The 20,000-nt window shown below is 40.1% G+C and overlaps 1 protein-coding gene across 1 annotated transcript in view; it reads left to right on the top strand.

Annotated features, from left to right (window-relative positions):
- CACNA1B (calcium voltage-gated channel subunit alpha1 B) overlaps positions 1 to 20,000 on the top strand; it is a 3,578,581-nt gene that overhangs the window by 2,257,890 nt on the left and 1,300,691 nt on the right. Inside the window, exon 20 of the mRNA XM_044058770.1 lies at positions 8,973 to 9,035. Within this exon, the coding sequence (XP_043914705.1) occupies positions 8,973 to 9,035 (63 nt within the window). The remainder of the gene's footprint in view (positions 1 to 8,972; positions 9,036 to 20,000) is intronic.

Genomic DNA, 20,000 nt, shown 5'->3' on the forward strand with positions numbered 1-20,000 from the left:
AAGGAATCAAGGTATGGGACCAAATAACTGAACAGGGAAAAGTAACAGAGCAGGATAAGGACAACAATACGTTTTGTCTGCAGGTTACAGACTGTCTTTCCTCCCAGGGACTGATATCAGAGTACAGCCAAAACAGAAAGGGATAGGGGAGTCCTAGGTGAAATATCTGTTCTGATAAAGTTTTTAGTTGAATCTAGAAGAGAAGCTGCTGCTAAAAAGAAATAATTAATAAGGCATATAAAATATTGTGAGATAACTAAAATCAATCAGAGAAAGGAAGTAAAGATTGTGGAGAGAGACTGGAAATGCATTTGACAAGTGAACAATCAGATGACACTTACATGGCACCCAGGTATGCAACAAAGTCCAGCAGATCACTTGTATGGCACGCAAGTATGCAACAAAGTTCAGCAGGTCACTTGTATGGTGCCCAGGTAATGCAGCAAAGTCCAGCAGGTTTAGTGTTTTTGCTTGGCACCGTTTGCATAGGTAATTTTATACCCAAAGCAGACCTCAAGGAATTTTTCCTCAGGTAGGTAGCAAATGTTAGAGGTGGGATGGGGGAAAGTAATGACTGGGAACATGTTTTTTGTGGGTGTAATTAGCTTGCAGATCCTACAAATTCCCTACAGAATACTCTGTCAGAAATATTTGATGAGCAAATGGTTGTAACTAAGGAAATTATTCTTTGTAGTTAGGACACAGGATCTGCATTGCCAGGACATAGTAAGGCCTAATTAAGTTTAATTTAATTAGCTGCCAAAAAAGCAGTTACACTTCCAAGCAAAAATTCTAAACCCACTGGACTTTTGTTTTGTGTTGTCCCAATTTGGAAGGGTCAGTCACATGTTGTTTAAGATTTTCTTAACTAAAATCCATGGCATGTAATAGTGAGTCATATTAATTTATCAAAATAACTTTTCATTAGAATAAAGCAGAAAATGTTGCCATTTTAACCATGCTATGAGCTTCCTAGATGAAGCTGTTAGTAAATAGTCAGTGTTCCACACTTTGTCCATTTGTTCCAAATTATGAAAGGAAGTATTCTTGGTGACGGATGGATGGCTTAATGCTATGGTGGTGTATTTGGTTATTCAAGCCCAGAGTTTTTGTAAAAAAAATGTTCACACTTTATGATAACATTTTTCATACCTTTCTAGTGGGCCTGGCTCTGAATTTTGGAATATCCAGTGTGACATTATGGTGTGTAATGTTGTGATACTCTTGTCAGAACTTGCTGAAGGGCAGCTCTGGTGCTGATGCTGACATGATTTATAACATAGTGATTCCATTTTGTGTTGTCCATGTCTTGGTACATTGACATTTATTATGTTTCAGGTGATATAATGGGTTCTTAAAGGTTGTGTGACTCAGAAAAGTAATAGGAGTTTGATGATTGCTGTTATAATTTTTTTTTTACATTTTCCCCTTTTCTCCACATCTGTGACATTCAAGGTAGTACCTTTAAAGATCAAGAGTATGGGACCTGAACCCCCATGTTGGGAATTGTCCACTACAAAAACAATGTGTTTAACTTTGTTCCAATATTCCATGATGCTAGTTTGCTCACTTGTGCTTGTTTGAAATTTTAGTTGCAAGAATCACAAAGTCATCTACTTTACATAGTTAAGCAAAAAAAAATCCCAAAGATACTTGTATTTCTTTGTCCAGTTTTCTAGAGATGTAACATTTCATAGTTTATACAGTGTTATAGCAGAACAAATCAGAGACAACTGAAAGGAGGCATGAAATAGAAGATGGTTCGATTAATTGGATGATCTCCATGATCTGAAAGAAGGCAGAAACAGAACACATAATATTCAACCAAAGGAAAAGTTGTTACTCAGGGTATTTTTAGGATTGCCACCTGTCCAGCAAATGTCCAAACATTTTAGCAAATAAATATTTTCCAACTACATTTAAAATAGGTCAGCAAACTACAATAGTCTAGCTGAAACATTTTACTGACTTAACAAATTAATCATTCTTCAACTTTGATTCTGTTTTGGGAATACACTGAAAATAAGTCTTTTATATAAACTGATGTGGTAAAAGTGTATCATATTTAACATTCAATATAAACTGATGTGGTAGAAGTGTATCATATTTAACATTCAATAAAGAGGCAATCTATGATAACAAGACAGTTCCTTCGACACTGAAAAGGGTCTGAGTCCATTGAGGTCAAACCCAAGCCAAACCATGATAATTTATCAAATTAGCTGAAAGATTGATAGCTATAACTAAAAACACTGCTGATGGCGCACTATTAACCAAAGTCAATACTACTAATTTAATTTGGTGACAAACTCTTCCTCAGATGATATATTTGATGTCTGTCAGAGAAAAATGCCTTACCACAAGACAGTTCAAAAATAGTAGACTAAATGCAATGTACCTTATGGAAAACAAGAATTTAGATGACAGTGCGTTTTATTACAAATCCATAAGGCTTTTCTGACTGGATTGCCTTGTGAATTTTCTGTTTGGTGTCCAAAGCTTGTGAAATACCTCATCCTTCTAGGCAAGTGTAGCTTATTTTGTAAGACTCTCAATGACTGAGAATCTGTCAGGAGATTCTAAAACAGCAGCTAATTGGGCCCATTTTACAAAGTACAGTTGTGTAAGGAAACTTACTTTAACAGTAGATGTTCAAATGATCTCTGCTGCAGTAGCCTTAGCTGTACGACTTATACCCTACTAAGCATATAACAGCCGTCCAGCTTCCAAAGCTTCAGGACACCTTCCACATGCTCAAACCAATAGGCAAATCAAGTTAAGCTGCCTACAAAGACAGATTTGAATGTCAAGTCCTTCAGACCGAGAGAGGGAGGCTGAGGCCTGAGATGACGTAGCTATAATTAAAACTGTATAGAAATATATACATACCCTGGCAAAGCAACACAGTCAAACAACTCAGGGGGATTAAGGTAGGGATCAGCTATTGCAGCAGTGATCATTCGAACATCTAATGTTAAGTTTACTGACACAGCTGTACTATGTTTATCATACTGATCACTGCTGCAGTAGCCTTAACTACATGGGTAGATTAACCTAGCTTATAACATTTGGGAGGTACAAGGGGAAGGGTCCAGGAGCCCCTGGAGAATAGGCCTTGCAAAGGATGATCTAGACTTAGGGAGGGAATCAAGAGTGTGGTGCTTTGTAAAAGTATATAGAGAAGACCAAGCTACTGCTTCTAGCATCCAACCCTTTCAAAAAAGCCATAGACGAAGCCAAGGACCTAATAAAGTGAGCCTTGACCCTGCATGGAATAGTTTTGCTGTGGTGAGAATAACAAAAGGTAACAGCCTTAAACAACCATTTGGAAATGGTCTCTTCAGACACAGATTGTCCCTTCTTATCTTCAAAAGAAATGCATAACTGATCTGAAGGACTGAAAGATATTTTTTTGTTAGGATATTACCTGAGCTATCTGTGGACATACAAGGTATGAAGTATCCTATCGCCCTCATTTTTAGGTCAAGGAAAGAAAACTGGGAGATGGATAGTTTGGCTTAAAGTAGACTCTGATACCACTTTAGGTATAAAAGAAGGATTAGTTCTCAAATATATCCTGTCTCTATGGAAAATGAGGTAGGGTTGTGTCACCATAAGTGCTTGCATCTCAGATACTCTTGTTGCAGATGTCAAAGCAATCAGTAAAACGGTTTTACAAATTAAGATCTTCAAGTTAGCCTGATGAGCTGGTTCAAGCGGAACAAGTTTTAGCATTTCTAACACAAAATTAAGATATCAAGAAGGAGCCACCAGATTTCTTGTAGATGTAAAACCTCTTTCAAAAACATTTTCCCACATGAGATTGCATTTAAGGAGGGGGATTCATGGGCTGACATGTTGAAATGGCAAACAAATGAACCTTGATGGAGGAGTAAGGAAGGCCATAGGATAAGTCATGCAAATATTGGAAAGCCGGAGTAACACTAGCCCTGACAGGGTTCTGAGTTAAGTTGTTGGTACCAACTAGAAAACGTTTTCCATTTACTAATCTATGATTTTATAGTAGCAGGCTTTATTGATTTCATTAGTACCTACTGCACATCCTCAACAATAATGGGCCGTATAGGAATTAAGACCCTATCATCCAGGCAGTCAGTGGAAGTGTATTCAGGTCGAGAGGTATAAAATCCCACATTCTTGTGTGAGTAAATCTATTGTATGAGAAAGCTTGTGGCAATTACTCTTGGCCATTTCCAAAAGAAAAGAGAACCACTGTTCCCTGGTACAGAAGACAGTCACTACAATGATCTTAGGGGGATTTCTTTTGCATCTTTAGTGGTATCATGGATATCAATGGGAATGGTAGACAAACATACAGGAATATTCCTGTTAAAAGAAAGGAACAGGCATCTGTCCTCCAGGCTTTCTTGCATGGAGTCCTAGAGCAGAATTTTGCCAACTAATTGTTAAGAGGAGGCAAAGAGATCTTTTTGAGGAACTCTCCATAGATGGATCAAATCTTGGAAGACCCTCTGATCTAGTTTCCATTAATGAGGGTCTGACTTTGTCCTGCTGAGCCTGTCTGCCATACAGTTTTGTTTTGTTGGAAAGAAGGATGATTGTAGAGTGAAACTGTGCTGTAAATATATATCAAGCTAACATGGCTAGTCTGCAAAGGGGGTATGACCTGGACCCCCTTACTTGTTGATCTACCACATGACTGTGGTATTGTCTGTAGCAACTTGAATAGGTCCAGGGTACCAAAGATGTTTCATAGAGATGAGTGCCTTGATATGCTTGTTTCTGTCCTTGGTGAGGTATTCCCTTGCAAAGACCAAAGTATGAGCTGAAAACTCAAAAAATAGATCTAAATATAGAAGGTCCCTTAAATAGTCATTCTGATTTGTTATAATGCCTTTTGTTTTAGGGAACTCCTGCCTTCTTTTTGGAAACCCTTTGCTTTTACTTCTTAAACATCTGTTTACTAGCATTTTGCTGCAACTGTTTTTTTTTTTTTTTTTTTTGCCAAAATTCGATGAGGGGGTAAGGAATCCTTTGGAAAATTTGGAAATGAATGGCTGAAAAATCTGAGAGATTCCCTGAAATAGTTTATCCCGCTCATGACATTTTTTATAATCTCTGCAGCATAGGGTCCAAAAACTAACTCTCTGTCCAAAGGAAAACTTAAGATCTAGTTTTTCACATCTGTGAGATTCTGAGAATGCTGTCAGGTAAGCATCCTCAAAACAGTACCAGTAGCCATAGCGCTGGAAGAAGTATCAACAGAGTCATATACTCACTTTAGACAATGAATTGTAATCTTTGAAATGGAAAAAATTAATCATTTAAAGCAGATTTTTCCTCAGAAGAAGAAACTGCAGACTAAATATTTCCCATGCTTTCATAATTAAAATAATCTGTAACATATGAGTCTGACTATTCACAATTCTGAAAATCAAAGCTGCAGAAGCATATCCTTTTTTCCCCATACTTATCAATTATTTTTTCTTTCCTGTCAGAAAGTGTAGGATTGGAATTAATTAGATGGTTAACAGCAGAAGGATTAAATAAAGCTATAACTGCTGTGTCAGGTTTGGGATGAATGTATAAAAACTTGAAAGACTGAGGAACTTTATACAATCTATCTGCCTTTTTAGGGTCACCCAGCTGACTATTAGGGGGAATTGCAGGCTGTGACACACATCCTTTAATGCTATGACAGTACAGGATGGGTGGGGGAAGGTTCTGTAAATTCCATTATTAACAGCTTATAATATTTTCTGAGGGACAGAGAAACCTAATTGTTCTCCCTCTGCAAATACGTGCACAATTCAGGCAATAGTCCCAGAGAAAGAGAAACACTCACAGTGAGAATCAGATATCATGCTGTCCTCTGAATCCAAATCAGAAATTTGAGGAGAAAACCCTGCATCTGTTCCTTCATCTTCCTGTCCAGATTCTGAATATTGAATCTCTTGAGAAAAAGAGGAATCCCTTTTTGTCTTACAAGAGACCACCTTATAAAAAGGATTAGTAGCCTGAATTAGACCCTGAACAAGGCCTAATAAACTACTACTGTCCAGGGAAATGTGTGCAAGAGCAGATGCAAGTTTACATTTTTGTTTCTTTTTAAAAGAAAATTTGTGCCAACGGGTTAATGACAACAGTAAACTCCATGGGAATGCGCACAACAAGGAGAACTTCCTTGCTTCTTCTCCCAGGACTGAGAAGAATGGCTCTCCCTTGCCCACTGAGGGGACCCCAAAAGCCACAGAGGACTTGACTAACCCCCGGTCCATAGTGGCTGTAAGTGCTACACCAGAGGGATCCTGGGTAAAAGATGAGTGGTCTGAGGAAACAGCTTTGGTCAATGCAGAGTCACCCACCTTTGGCTGGAGCAAATTCCTAGCCTGCTGTAGTGACAAAGGCTGTTTGCTTAACTTTTTCTTTTTGTGGCTAGAAGGACTGATATTGGCACTGGTAGTTTATTCCATGGGCAAGCCGAAAATGGTACATCTTTCCTGTGGAAAATAGGCAGTGCAAGCCAGAGAAATTTAAAGCTGTAAAAAGTTAACTTTTACAAATAAAAGCACAGTAAAAAGCAATTTAACATACTTTGTTAACCACAAAAAGTAAAATAAGCACACATTTCCAGAGAATAAAAAAGATTTTAAATTGTTTTTAACAGCTGACAAGGAAAAAGTTCACTCTCGTTTAAAAGTACAGTTAAAACACAACCTCCTAAAAGAAAAATAACTTTACTAACCAGGAAAGAGCATTTTAATACATTTTAATTGTGAAAAGTATTTTCTCAAAGGTAACTTTATCTGCCCAGCAATGGAATAGCACAAGCCAACTGTAAATCTTCAAAACGCACTGTGGAGTGCTCTATTTGGCAGCAAGAAAACTCTGAAGGGCTTGGCACTCAAAACTGTCTTTTTAGGCTCCTTAATGGTTTGAGCATGCAGAAGGTGCCCTGAAGCTTTGAAAGCTGACGGGCTATTATATCCTTGGCAGGATATGACCCATAGAGCTAATGCTACTGCAGCAATGCTCAATGTGTGTAACATCAGCAAGAACACCAGAGTAAAGTCTCAGGTACCCTCATTTTCTCTGTTCCCCCTTAATGTTATAAAATTAGATGTTCTTATCATAGACCAGTACTGGTATTAGCCCCTTTTTTTCCTATTTGAACGTGGGATCAATGAATCATATTAACAGTGACCCAACCACCTAAAGCAAATGTTCAGACCACTGAGTGTCTAGCTCTTCATGCATAGCTCTCAAAGTGTATCTACCTCATTGAGGAATGGTCCTTATTTTGAGTCCTTAAAAAGTGCATGTTCCTCATTGTTCTGCATTGTAAGGGTCTGTCACACAGTCAGTGTTATTTTTTTTAACTGATATCAACAGTAAATACTACTAAATCATATTAGTTCATTAAAATAGCTTTTAATAAGTCTAAAACATTGCATTTTATCCACCCTGTGGGCTTCCTAGGTGAAAAGTTAGAAAGCCATTACTGAGTGTTCCAAATTATAAGATGTAGTTATCCACATTCTGGAAGAGGAAGATTGAAAGTTATGTCTTAATGTGGACTATATTTTCAAAATTCTTGATCCGTTCTTTACATATATGTAAAAGTAAATTTACCTACTTGCTGTTACAGGAACATTACTCTGTTCTGCCAATGATACGATGTTGAACTGATTAGACATCAATGCTTCTGCAGCCCTGCATTTCAGATAGTTTTGTTTATAGACTGAGCAATGTATAGATTCTTCTTCCATAACTCATTTGTAGTTTGTTGGAAGGAAATGGAGTCTTGTGTTTTTAGTAGTGGAAGCATCAGTTGCTTCCACAGGTCTGTCTTGATTTACTTGCCTAACTTGTAGATTTGATGTCTGTTTAGAGTGCTACTCGATGTGTGAAAACATCTTTAGCTGTTTAGTTTTATATATAGGCAATTGGATTCCCAGTTTTCCAGTGACAATAGGCAAATAATCATTGAAGTGTAGTTAACGTGCATCCAGAGGGTGAGACTTGTAATATTTAGGGAAGATAAACCTAATGGTGGCGCATTCCATAATCCACTGCCTTCAAGCTGTGATGACTTGTTTGTCTCCTACTGAATTATAATTTCAGTCACTCTGCAAGGACTGAATTTAATTGTTATTCCCAGTGCAGGCATCAAAAGCATTGGGATGATTTCACTGATATTTCTAATGTATATTGCAACACGGAAACCACAGTGCATGGCAAGGGAGGAAAGTATAATTGAAGAAAATGGCACATACTGATGTGGTTTGGAAAAGAAAAATATTAGTTCAGCATACTGATACAATCTGAGTATCACTGCAGTTACGGCAAGTTTCAAGATCACTTTACTCAACTATCCTTTTAACTCTGAGCATTTAACAAATGAATACTTTATAAAACAGCATTTTAACCAAAGAAAGTAACGAGGTGTACTTCTTTTTACCATAAATATTTTAGGCACCAATTTCATTCTGTTACAGAAATTTTCTTAAAATAGTTTTGAAAATGCAATGCTGTTTTTTCTAAAGAGGTTAAAACATATGCACTATTATAGCCTACAGAATGTTGACTTGGCAAAGAATAAAACAGAAAAATAAAACATGGGCAACATGGTAAAAACTGCAAAAGGTACCTGGGAAAGCACATATGCTGTTACTGTTAAGAAATGTCAGTAAATTAAGTTTCCTTGAAGAAAATGTGGTATTGTTTTTCTGTTTTTGATGACTGGTTTCTGGTGAGGGTGCTATAATAAGCTGTCTTTGCAGTTACAGAGAATGTATTAATACAGAGGAAATGATGACACTGTTTTGTTTTTCATTCATTATTAACAGTACTAAGTAGAGGTAATGGGGTTTCCCAGTAAGCAAGGCACTGTGAAAGGAATGTAATCTACCTGTAATATAATAGAGCCTGTGAAGTCTTGTTTTGGAATATGTATATTTTTTCTCATCATTTTCTTTTTGCATGTGCAGTTTTGTAAAGCAATCTCGAGGTGCTCTATCTCGCAGTTCGTCAGTCTCCAGCGTAAATTCACCGTGAGTTGCTCTCTGTTACAATATTCAGTATATAAGTTATTTTCTATAAACTCCCCCTTTTTTCAAAACTGTCATTCACTCCACTTTTGACCCTTGCAGGCTTCACCCCTTTGCAGAACTCACTGTTGTACGACATCTACATTTTCATATCTTTACTTACCGTGAGCAACTCTTTTACTGTTTCATGTTGTACATTCAGTGCTAACCTGTTTCGCCTTCTGTAATGTTTACTGTCCATCTTTTTCTGTTTTCACTCCACTTCGCTACTGCTCTCTCTCTGTTCCATTTTCCTATGTTTTTATGTACTTTATATGTTATTTATGCATATTTTATGTTGGTGTATTGTTTGTTGGTATAGACTGTATGCACAAAACAAGTTCCACATTAGATGTCTTTTATAGAAATATCATATGTACTGTCAGCCGTAGTATTCAGAAATGCTGATCTCTATACACTTAACCATTTTACTCACAGAGTTTTGTTACAGAATGTCATAAGTAGCATTTCTGTGAAATCCACTGATGATCTGATTTTGTTTTTCCAGCAATTTTATTTACAGATATAAAGAGGTCATTACCCCTCAGAACTGGTTTCAGATCTTATGTTTAACAGTGGGTGGGGAGTAAACCAGGGTTTTTGGTAGACTCCAGTTCACAAATACTGCTAGCAGAAACAGCATACTGAATGCTCTTTTCTTAAACTAATTATTGTAGTACAAACATGTGGAAAAAAAACAGTAGTGCAAATGATACAAATATGTGTTGACTTGACTACAGACATTAGCTTAAACTATTGAGATCATAATAAGCCCCAGTTATAGATAGGCCATCAGAAGCATACTATTTTTAACCAGATAAATAGCATACCTGAGGAAGAGCAAACCCAGTCCTTTACTGGAGAATAAATATGTGATATTAATGAAAAGCTCTACTGTAGATTGTTCATTTGATGAAACTTTCTTGGCAGAAGTGAGAATACATCAACCTTGATCATGTTCACTTTTTTTATAATAAAAAAGTGTGGTGTTTTTTTTTTTTTTTAATTTCTCCACTTATGGTTTTGCTACTTGCATCAATGTTGCACAGTTGTTTAAGGTGTTCATTACAGCAATACATGACTACTATCTCTATCTTCACAATATTGACTAGATTATACTGCCAATATTATCTGCAATCCCCCAGGCTAGTCTTTTTCATCATCAGTAATGAGACGCATGTCAGAGACTATGACTGCATGCACACACAAAACACAATCCAGACCCTCCAAATGTGTGCAGTCAGAAAAACACTAAAAGAAAACTCCATGATTTGTGCTATAAATCAGAAGTCTCGTAACAGATCTGTGAAACAGTCATATCCGGGGCAAATGTTCAAATAGTGTTCAATGACAGATTTCACTAATATAACCAGAATTACTGCACTGACCACAGATCACTAGTATATAATGTGAGATGTACATCCTGTATAGATTGTCTTCCTTACATTATCTAAACATGGGTAAGTTGTAAAGGTCTTGGTCAGCATTCAAATCATTCAGTTGCTCTCTTGCTATTTTCCTGTTGTTAGGAATGTTTTTTTTTTCTTAAAAGTGGTTAAGCCATCATATTGCCATGGTGGGTTACTATCTTCTTAATGGAGCTGACTGTTTGCATGCACCCATATTCTCTCTCTCACATGACACTAGAGCTGATCACATGACATAGAGGTATTGGGAAGGAAAGAATAAGAGGGAGATCATTTGAAGTAATCCACACTGATGGAAGAGACTCATTTTCTATCTTCTACTGTTATGGTGAGTATCTGATACTTGTATGTAATTATGCCCGTCTGCACAGTGCAGGTTGGAAAGGATATCAAGCTGTATATACAGAAATTGAGCAAAGGCTCCCAAAACTGTCTCTCAGAAAACTACCACAGCAAGTGTACAATGAGTTCTTAGCATTAATTCCAGTTTTTAATGTCCCATGAACTTGGCCACAATCAATTATATTGCTGCCATCAGGTTTGAGTGAACACGATCCCTTCAAGATGCATCTAGAATGAACTATTTTAACCCCTGGGGGTATTTATACCTTGGATTATGACACAACAATGTACAGAGATTTATCCAGTTAGAAACTGTTGTCTTATATGCCTATACACCTGGGCTACTAGTTTGATAGATGCAGACCCCTTATTTTCACCTCTTGTACAGAAAATAATCACTAAAGCCTTCTCTTGCAATCTCATAAGTCATTCACAATCTGACCCTAGTCTACTGACATTATTAACTAAACTGTATTGCCCTAAGCATGCTCTCTTGGACAAACTTATGGAAATATTTTCCAACACCCATAAAAGATACTTTCTCTGAACTCACACCTCATCTCAAAAATATTTCTGCATAATCAAGCCAAGTGCCAGTGCTATCAGACAGGTCACATCATTTAAAGTTCAGGGGCTCCTGTTTGCTTTATCTTCGTCAAGGTCACCACATTTTGCTGCAACCATTACTGACAAACTATTAACTTGCATCCCCCCTTTCTTCATCTTTTACTCCCTCTCTCCCTCTAATCACCTCTCTCCTTTTATACTTTACATAACTGACATGTTAACATTACTTCAGTCATCTGTTTCATCTCATTCTACTGACTCAAAAGTAGTAGTATATTCTGTTGTCTGTTTTATAACTTCTACTTTTTTGCTCATTGCGTAACTTTGAACATTGTGATTGGAATCAACTGGGCTATGCCTGAAATTGGCCCTTTGAAATCAGACTGCTACCACTGTAATGGAACATAAATAATGAGTGGTTAAACTTTCTGAAGCATCTGGCCATATAATCCCATGCAAACAGTTGGCTTTTTATGTCAGTTGTGTGATGAATCCATTCCTTAGATCCTTTAAATACTTAAACTGAAGGAAAATGACTTCTGTGATTTAAGGCATTGCAGTCCATTGCTTGCACTTGAAGTAATCAGAACCACCTTATACTCATGAATGATCACAGCACATAGTCACTTGAATAGTATATTTAGAGATTAGGAGTGTGGGAACAGAGCTCATACAATGGGGGTGCAGTAACAGAATTTTACAATACTACTACCATCGTGTGTCCCAGGATGGTAAAATAATCCAGAAGATAATGAAAAATGATATACAGTCAATGGGGAACTGGGTGATAGGAAAACAACATAGATATGTTTCAGCATCATCTGCCACAACTTCCAGCACCAGGAAAATGAACTGTTCATTTATAGTACGATAAGTGAGCACAAACTTAAAGCTGAAGGCATCGTACGGTTTAGAATTTTTAAAAGCAGGGTTAGACATATCTAGGAAAAGTCTTTCTCATTTTTATCTGCATAGTTATCATTTTTTTCTAGGTACTATGAAGATTAAGTTTAAGCATCTTTTGAAGATGAGTAATTCAGTGAAACACACTGATACAGAATTGGCTGACACAAAAACCGCCCGGCTAATATTTCTTGTGGAAGGCTTTGCTAGATCACCCCTCCCCCATTTGCCATCATTGTTATCATAACCACATTCTTCCCTTTTTTTACATGGGGTAAGGGTGTCACTTCACTTGTCACCACCTCTCACTTTTCAATGCCACTCGCTTACCTATTTCAGTAATCATGCCTGACCATCGCAGGTCTGTTCTCATGCAATCCATACAGCTCTTCTCTACACATACTTGTTTGTTCTTGCCTTATTCCTTTCGCTCCCAAAACATCTTCCTCAACTCATGTACCCAAACCACCATAATCTGTTCTGTTTGACCTTCTCTGTACCCGGAGCTGTGTTGACTTCTGCTCCGATGGCACTGTTTCTTTGTCTGACCCACAGTGTGCATCTCAGGCACTTCATCTTCATGACCTCTAGCTTTCACAACTAATCTGCATTCACTGCCCAGGTTTCTGTACCATACAGTAGTACAAGTCACTCCACTGTCTTGTGGCCCTTATATTTTAGCTTATTTGGCATTTTATTGTCACACACTGTCTCTGACACTATTTGCCAGTTGGCTGCAACCCTTCCTCTAATTCTGGCTTTGACCTCCTTATTCATTCTTCCAAACTACCCCATGCAAATATAGGAAGCTGTTAACCTGTTCCATATTTTCCCTGTATCTCAGTTTTAAGCTTCTTCTGATTCCCCCATTTGATGCCATGACAGTGGTCTGTATGCACAGTTTCCTCCCATATACTTTGTTTTGCAATCCATTCCACTGTTTTGCTGAAGTTCCTATTCAGAGTCTGCTTGTAATGCTGTATTGTCTGAATACAGTAGCTTTGTTGATCTGTCTCCTCCAACCTGTTTGCTAATGCAGTCCATCACCAGTATGAACAGTAGTGGGCTTAGAGCTTAAAACCAGTGAGTCGGATTCATTGTTTGCACTTGTGTCAATCGGTTCTTGTACATAGTCTGCACTAATTCTATCAATGTTTCAGAGACTTAAACCATCACACAACTGCCCAAATACGTGTTCTAGGGATCCTGGCATATGCGTTTTCAAAGTCTCAAAGTACCTAGCAGTTCAGATAAAAAATCCTTGGTACTCCTCTATCTGCTAAGACTATTTCTGAAGTTGCAAGTCAACAAGGTAGGTTACAGTCTTTAAAAGTTCCAAAAGCTCTGCTTAATAAGATAGTCCTGAATGAAAGAGCTTACATTTATCATTAATCACATAACTAGTTACCAACTTCAGCAACTGTAAATCCTTATCTCAGATTGTGCAAGCATAATCTTTTTAAAGTCGTCTACATTCTCATGCGTTAGGAGTTTATCCACCAAACTCATACCTCTCAATTGTCCCTAATTTTGACTCATATTTTAGCTCTGTCCCTCTGAATCCCTCCTAAAACTAATGACTTTGGGCAGAGAGGTGATGAATTACACTTAATGAATAAATGACAATAATTAAGAGTTATACACTTCTTTTACTTCAGAAAAGGTGTATTAATTCATATGCTCTGATTCTCTCAATGTTTCAACTTAATAGCACTAATATTTTAAAAGTGTCCCTGATTGTCCCTGATTTTTTCTTGATGTTTCCCTGATTTCATTCAAGTGTGTCCCTGATTGGTTGAGAGGTCTGACCAAACTCACAGATTCTTGTGGATTAGTACCCTTAAAAATCTCTAAAGCAGTTGTTTGAAGCGTGACATTTCCACTCTTTCTCAACATGTTCAGTCATTAATTTAATGAAAGGTATGAAACTCATATTTTCAAGGAATTAAATAGCTGTTCTCATCAGGCGACTGATCAGACTACTCAGACCCAGAATCACTACCTCAAAACCTGGTATTAATAGGAGTAAGAAATAATTTATTTTTGTTTGCCGAAAAGCAGGGATATTGCATGCAACAGACTTCATTTTAATATTTTCTACAAACTTCTAATATTTAAACTTCAGAGAAGGAGAACAAATGTTTAAATCACTACCAGACATGCCTTTTTCTTTTAGACTGCACCACATGAAATTCCACTAAGAAATTTCATTCTGAATATTGACAGCATTTTGCAGACTGCCTGTGTTGTGAAGCTCTTGCCTGATTTTTTTTGTCTGTACTTCAGTAGCAATCTAAAACTCTCTGGGGAAAAAGTGCTCATATTTATTTTATTTAACCAGCACTTTCCACAATAACAATTCAGTGTAAAGGCCTTTGTAGACAAAGTAAATTCTGAGTAAAAAAATGACAATCTAGGTACAAAGTGGCTGTAAAATATTCAGCATATACTGTACTTGTGTACTACTCATGGACTTATATTTTTACTTCAGCTGGACTAATAAAACTCTTAAATTCAGTTTAAATACAGAGGTAGGCAAACTGTTACTCACGTCACGTGGTTGTGGACTGTGATTTTGTAAGCTCAGGGGAGTTGGACCATGGCTGCATACATTATTTCTGCAGAAAATCACTTTTTCCTTACTCTGTCTTGTAAAACACTAGGCTCTTCATCAAAGCCAGCAGTGTAAATACAGAGGCAACAACATATTACCCTTAACTTTTGAAACTACGATGGAACATGATGGCATGCAAGAATGATCAGTGTGCATGTACCCTAGATTAGTGACTTGCAAATAGTTAATGGAACAGAAACTACAAGCTAACAAAGATAACAGCAGTCATGTCATTATAATGGAGAGGTAGCAGCTCATTTAGAAGTCTCAAAACTGATGAGTCTGCTTAAAAGTTAATGCAGCAAATGAAAGGGCGCCTGACAGCTTATGTGGCAGATTAAGTAGCATCAGAATTGCAAATGATGATTCTGCATGTATTAAAAATGAAAGATAACAAGATGAAAATCATTAGTATATCAGTTTTAAAGTAAAAACTAAAAGTGACAGCAGAAAACTTTAAAAGTTATTAGGTCTGCAGTTTACTTCAGGAAAACATGCATCTAAAACATAAAATGTAAATGATATGGGACAACAGAGGACCAAAAAAACATCTTAATCAGTACCACAGTACTTAGGTTTACTCTACTGAATAGCCAACGTTCTGAAAAAAAGGAAGGGTTAAATGTGAAGGAGTTGAGGGTAGGGGACAGTTATTTTAATATGAAGTACTTAGTCAGTGACTTGACTGCACAAATTTTGCATTGTTTTATGTTTCCATGAATTTAAAAATAGCAAACTTTTGTTTTATGGTCTTGCTTCTGAAGGCTTCAACAACAGGCACAAGCAATGAACTAGAAGTGTGGAGAAAAAACATCAGGTAACAGATAGATTTGAGGCTTCCCTATTCATGATCCAGCATAAACTGAACAAGGTTTCAACTACATCGAGTTAAAAGTTATCAGTCATAGTTTTCCACTGAGAAAAATATCAATGACAGACCCTGCCAGTTTGGTTTCTGTTTGTGCAGCAAGTGGCTCAAAGCTGATAGATATATATATATATATATATATATATATATATCTATGTATATATATATATATATATATATATATATACACACACACATATATATATATATATATATATATATATATATATATATATATATATGTATAATTACTATCGAAATAATTTTCCACCTTTTGATCAAACCAGTTTGCTGAAATTGGTAATATTGAATTGCCAAAATATAGAAATGGTAACATGGAATCAACATTTGAACACCAGAAGTACAAATGTTGAAAGTCCATGTTACCGGTAATGTTTTTGCAGGGGGGCAAGCCCCCACGAACCACCCACACCCCCTGCATATTATATATTCCAACTCTGAGATCGCATTACAGTGAAAAAGGGCACATTTCCTGATCCTCACTGTAATGCGATCTGTTATCATTCAATTCCACATAAGCGAATGCACACTACCATTCACTGATGTGGAGTCAAACATTTCCGCATCAGCATTACGAAAACCTGAAAAGAGCCTTTCGACCTTCCCAGCTTCACGTAAGTGCAGATCTAAATTTTGATAAACCTATCATATATATATATATATATATATATATATATATATATATATATATACACATGTGTAGGGTCTATATTGAATCAGCTAACTCTTAAAAAAGCGAATGCTGATTCAGCGACCCTATTTCAGTGAAAGCTTGCAATCCTGAACACTCGGAACAGCGATTTTTTTCCCCAGGGAAAGAAATCGCTGTTCCATAAAAAAAAAAAAAAAATCTTAAAACAGTATATCTGAAGTAGGATATTCATTTGTCTGCAACCTGTGGGTTATGGATCCGATATCGGATCCGAACCGGCATAGTTTCCAGCTATGGATCCAAGCTCTCAGCTCCTCCCCTCACCCATAATGCCCTGCTCTACCCTCATGACCTCAGATCTTGTTTGCCGCGCTGGTAACTGGATGTGGTTCTCATAGCTCTCAGCTAAGTGGATTTTTTCTTGTACAAGAATAGAATATTTTTGCTTTCTTTAAACTTTTTTGTGTGAAAGTTGTAGGTTTCCTATTTTTATTGACTGTTTTTAGTTTAATTTAATTTTCAGTAGTATATTTTATCCCCTCCCCTCGCTGGTACGTAGAGTGTGTGTGAGGCCTGTGTGCTTCTTTATTGTTTTATTGTTTTAAGTTACTTCTGTAACTTTTGGTTAATTTTTGACTATGGCTGATCAGCCTAAGTCAATTTTCTCTAAATGCTCCGAGTGTGGCCATAAGCTCTCACCGGCTGATGGCCACACTCGGTGTGTTAAGTATCTTGGGGTTGAACACCTCACATCTGGTTGTTCCATTTGTGCAGGGTTCAACCCCAGGGCACTGAGGGAGCGGAGGTCCAAGCTGGTCTTGGCGGGTCTTTTACCGCCGGACTCGGCTCCGACCCCCGCTCCTTCGGGGACTCCTGCGGCTGCAGCTGTTCCCCCTGTAGCACCCCCTCCTGCTCCTGGGACTCAAACTCCCGCTTCAGGACAGGAGAGGGATGCATCTAAAAAGGACCGGAGGAGAAGCACCACAAGCGGCGGGCCGAGACCTCTGTTTCGGCCCCGCCAGCCAAGCCGGCTTCTCCCGGTTTCACTGTTGAGCGGTCTCCTCCTTCTCGGCTCCGGTCACCTGTGTGCTTCTCACCGGGTCCTGAGGAGGAGGAGACCCGATCTCCGGCGAGGCTATCGAGGAGGCATTCCAGGCCTACCTCGGTAGCCTCGTCGAGATCTACCCATAGCCTTTCGGATGCTGATCTGGACCGGATGATGCGAAGGTTCATCCAGGCCCAGATGCAGATGGGAGTGCTCTTGCCTCCCCTCCAACCGGGGGGGAGCTCAACACCTTTTTTCAAGCCTATTGCTCCTTCTCCGACCCGCTTCCGGGTTCGAGCAACTGGAGCCGAGCAGCCGAGCGGGGAGGTCGGAGCCGATAGTACTTGGTACTTCGGATCCGACCATGCCCTCGAGTGCGTCGGACCCGATCTCTCGGAGCCTGGATCCGAGCTTCGGATCCGGGGGGATCAGTGCTCCTTCGGCGCCGTCTGTGTCGGAGCGCACTGTGCCGCCGGATCCGAGTGCTTCGGCGCCGGCTCCGATCCACTCTTCGGATCCGAGGGGGAGCCGATTGTCGGATCCTTTGGTCGAGGTCGGCTCCCCTTCGGCTTTTGATGTAGTGGAGAGGGCTCTGTTGAGGGTCTCCGGACCCCGGCACTTGCTTCGGCTCCGCGCTCCCTCTGCACTGGGCCAGGCTTCCACCATCTGGCCCCTGGGACAGCCCGTTTCTGTGCCCCAAGTTGCTCCCATGGAGCAAATTGCTGCTTGCGAGGACTCCTCTGACAGCCCCCCAGAGGAGGCTCCTCGCAAGCATACGTGCAAAAGGAGGCACATTGACTCCTGAGTCTCTCACTGAAGACACGGACTTGGAGGAAGGGAAGGCTCCCCACGGTCACCCCGAGGATGTCTCCTTCGAGACATCATGGAAATGCTCCGTATCAGGGGGTGGTCTGCCCCAAGTCTTCCTCGGACGAGTCCGTGTTCTTGGAGGCATTCAAGCGGGCCCGTCTACCTCTTGGGTGTCCCCCTGCCGACCCCCTGGTGGACCTTATTACCACCAGGGCGTGGAAGGAACCGGACACCGTGGAGCCAATTCCCAAAAGACCTGATAAAATCCTTAGCCCGCCTTCTGACAGGACCCATTGGAGTAAGGGGCCTCCTGTAGATGCCATGTTGATGGCGGCCACAAAGAGGGAACTGGCTCAGGAGAGTCCCTCAGTCCACCCACCGAGCAAGGAGTCTCGGATGATGGACCGCTTGGGGAAGCGGATGTTCAGTTCGGCGACCTTTTCGGTAAGGGCGCTGAACTATTTGGCACATGTTATTCGGATGCAGCGAGACCTTATTAAGAGCACGCTGCATCCCCTGAGTCCATTTCGGAGGAGGACAGAGCTCTGCACTCCACCAAAATGGCCACTCTTAGGTCAGTCACAAATACTTCTATGCGGCTACTCTCCCATGCTACGGAGGGCGCCGCTAGAGCTGCGGGACAGGACTGGTCACTAGACGTCAGGCCTGGCTCCGCCACTGCATTTTTCTGAGCCCTTCAAGGCGTCGTTTAACGCCCCTTTGATGGTTCTGCTCTGTTTGGCAAGACCGTTCGCGACGTTGACCCAGAGCGAGAAGGACGGAAGACGCTGTCTGCCGTCGGAATCCGCTTCTCTGCACCCCAGAGGCCCTATTCTAGGAACCAAAAGGGTCAGAAGAAGATGTGGTTCCGAAGTCGCAGCAGTCCCAGCCTGCTCCGGACAACCAGTCCTTCCGTGGCAGAGGAGGACAGGGAGGACGCCGCCCTAGAGGCAGAGGGGCTCCCAGAAACTTCGGGTCCAGGGAACCTTTCTCTGAACGGCCGCGCAGCAACCCTGAGGGTTGCCCGACTGCTCTACTCTGGAGGCAGTCGGGGACGTTCGGGCACCTAGCGGCATGGGAGTCCATAACATCGGACCGCTGGGTTCTCCAAATCATATCCAGGGATATCGCATTCCTTTCCTTCACCTTCCAAAGATGAAGTCCCTCCCAGACGTACCACCCGGTCAAAGGGAGGCCGCTTTGGCAGAAATTGGCCATCTGCTAGAGAAAAGAGCCATCCAGCCCGTTCCCCAGACCAGATCGGATCAGGGTTCTACTCCAGGTTCTTTTAGTGCCAAAAGACGGGGGAACTAAGACCAATCCTAGACCTCTCTCTCCTGAATCTGGCAGTCCCCAAAGAAAAATTCCGAATGGTCACTCTACAATCTATTCTCCCCCTTCTGGGAGAAGGCCACTGGATGTGCTCGATAGATCTCAAGGACGCGTACTACCACATCCTAATGGACAGACGCTCCAGGAGGTTTCTCCGCTTCCGGCTGGGAGCCAGTCACTACCAGTTCCGGGTCCTTCCCTTTGGTCTCACCACAGCCCCAGGGTGTTTACCAAAGTACTAGCAGTGGTAGCGGCCCACCTGAGGCTTCAGGGGTGCAGGTCTTTCCCTACCTGGACGACTGGCTCCTTACCGCCCCAACAAGGCATCTACTTCTCTCGGCGCGAGAC

This window comes from Protopterus annectens, chromosome 16.part0 (assembly GCF_019279795.1).
Source record: "Protopterus annectens isolate FY-2018-M chromosome 16.part0, PAN1.0, whole genome shotgun sequence".
Classification (NCBI taxonomy): Eukaryota; Metazoa; Chordata; order Ceratodontiformes; family Protopteridae; genus Protopterus; species Protopterus annectens.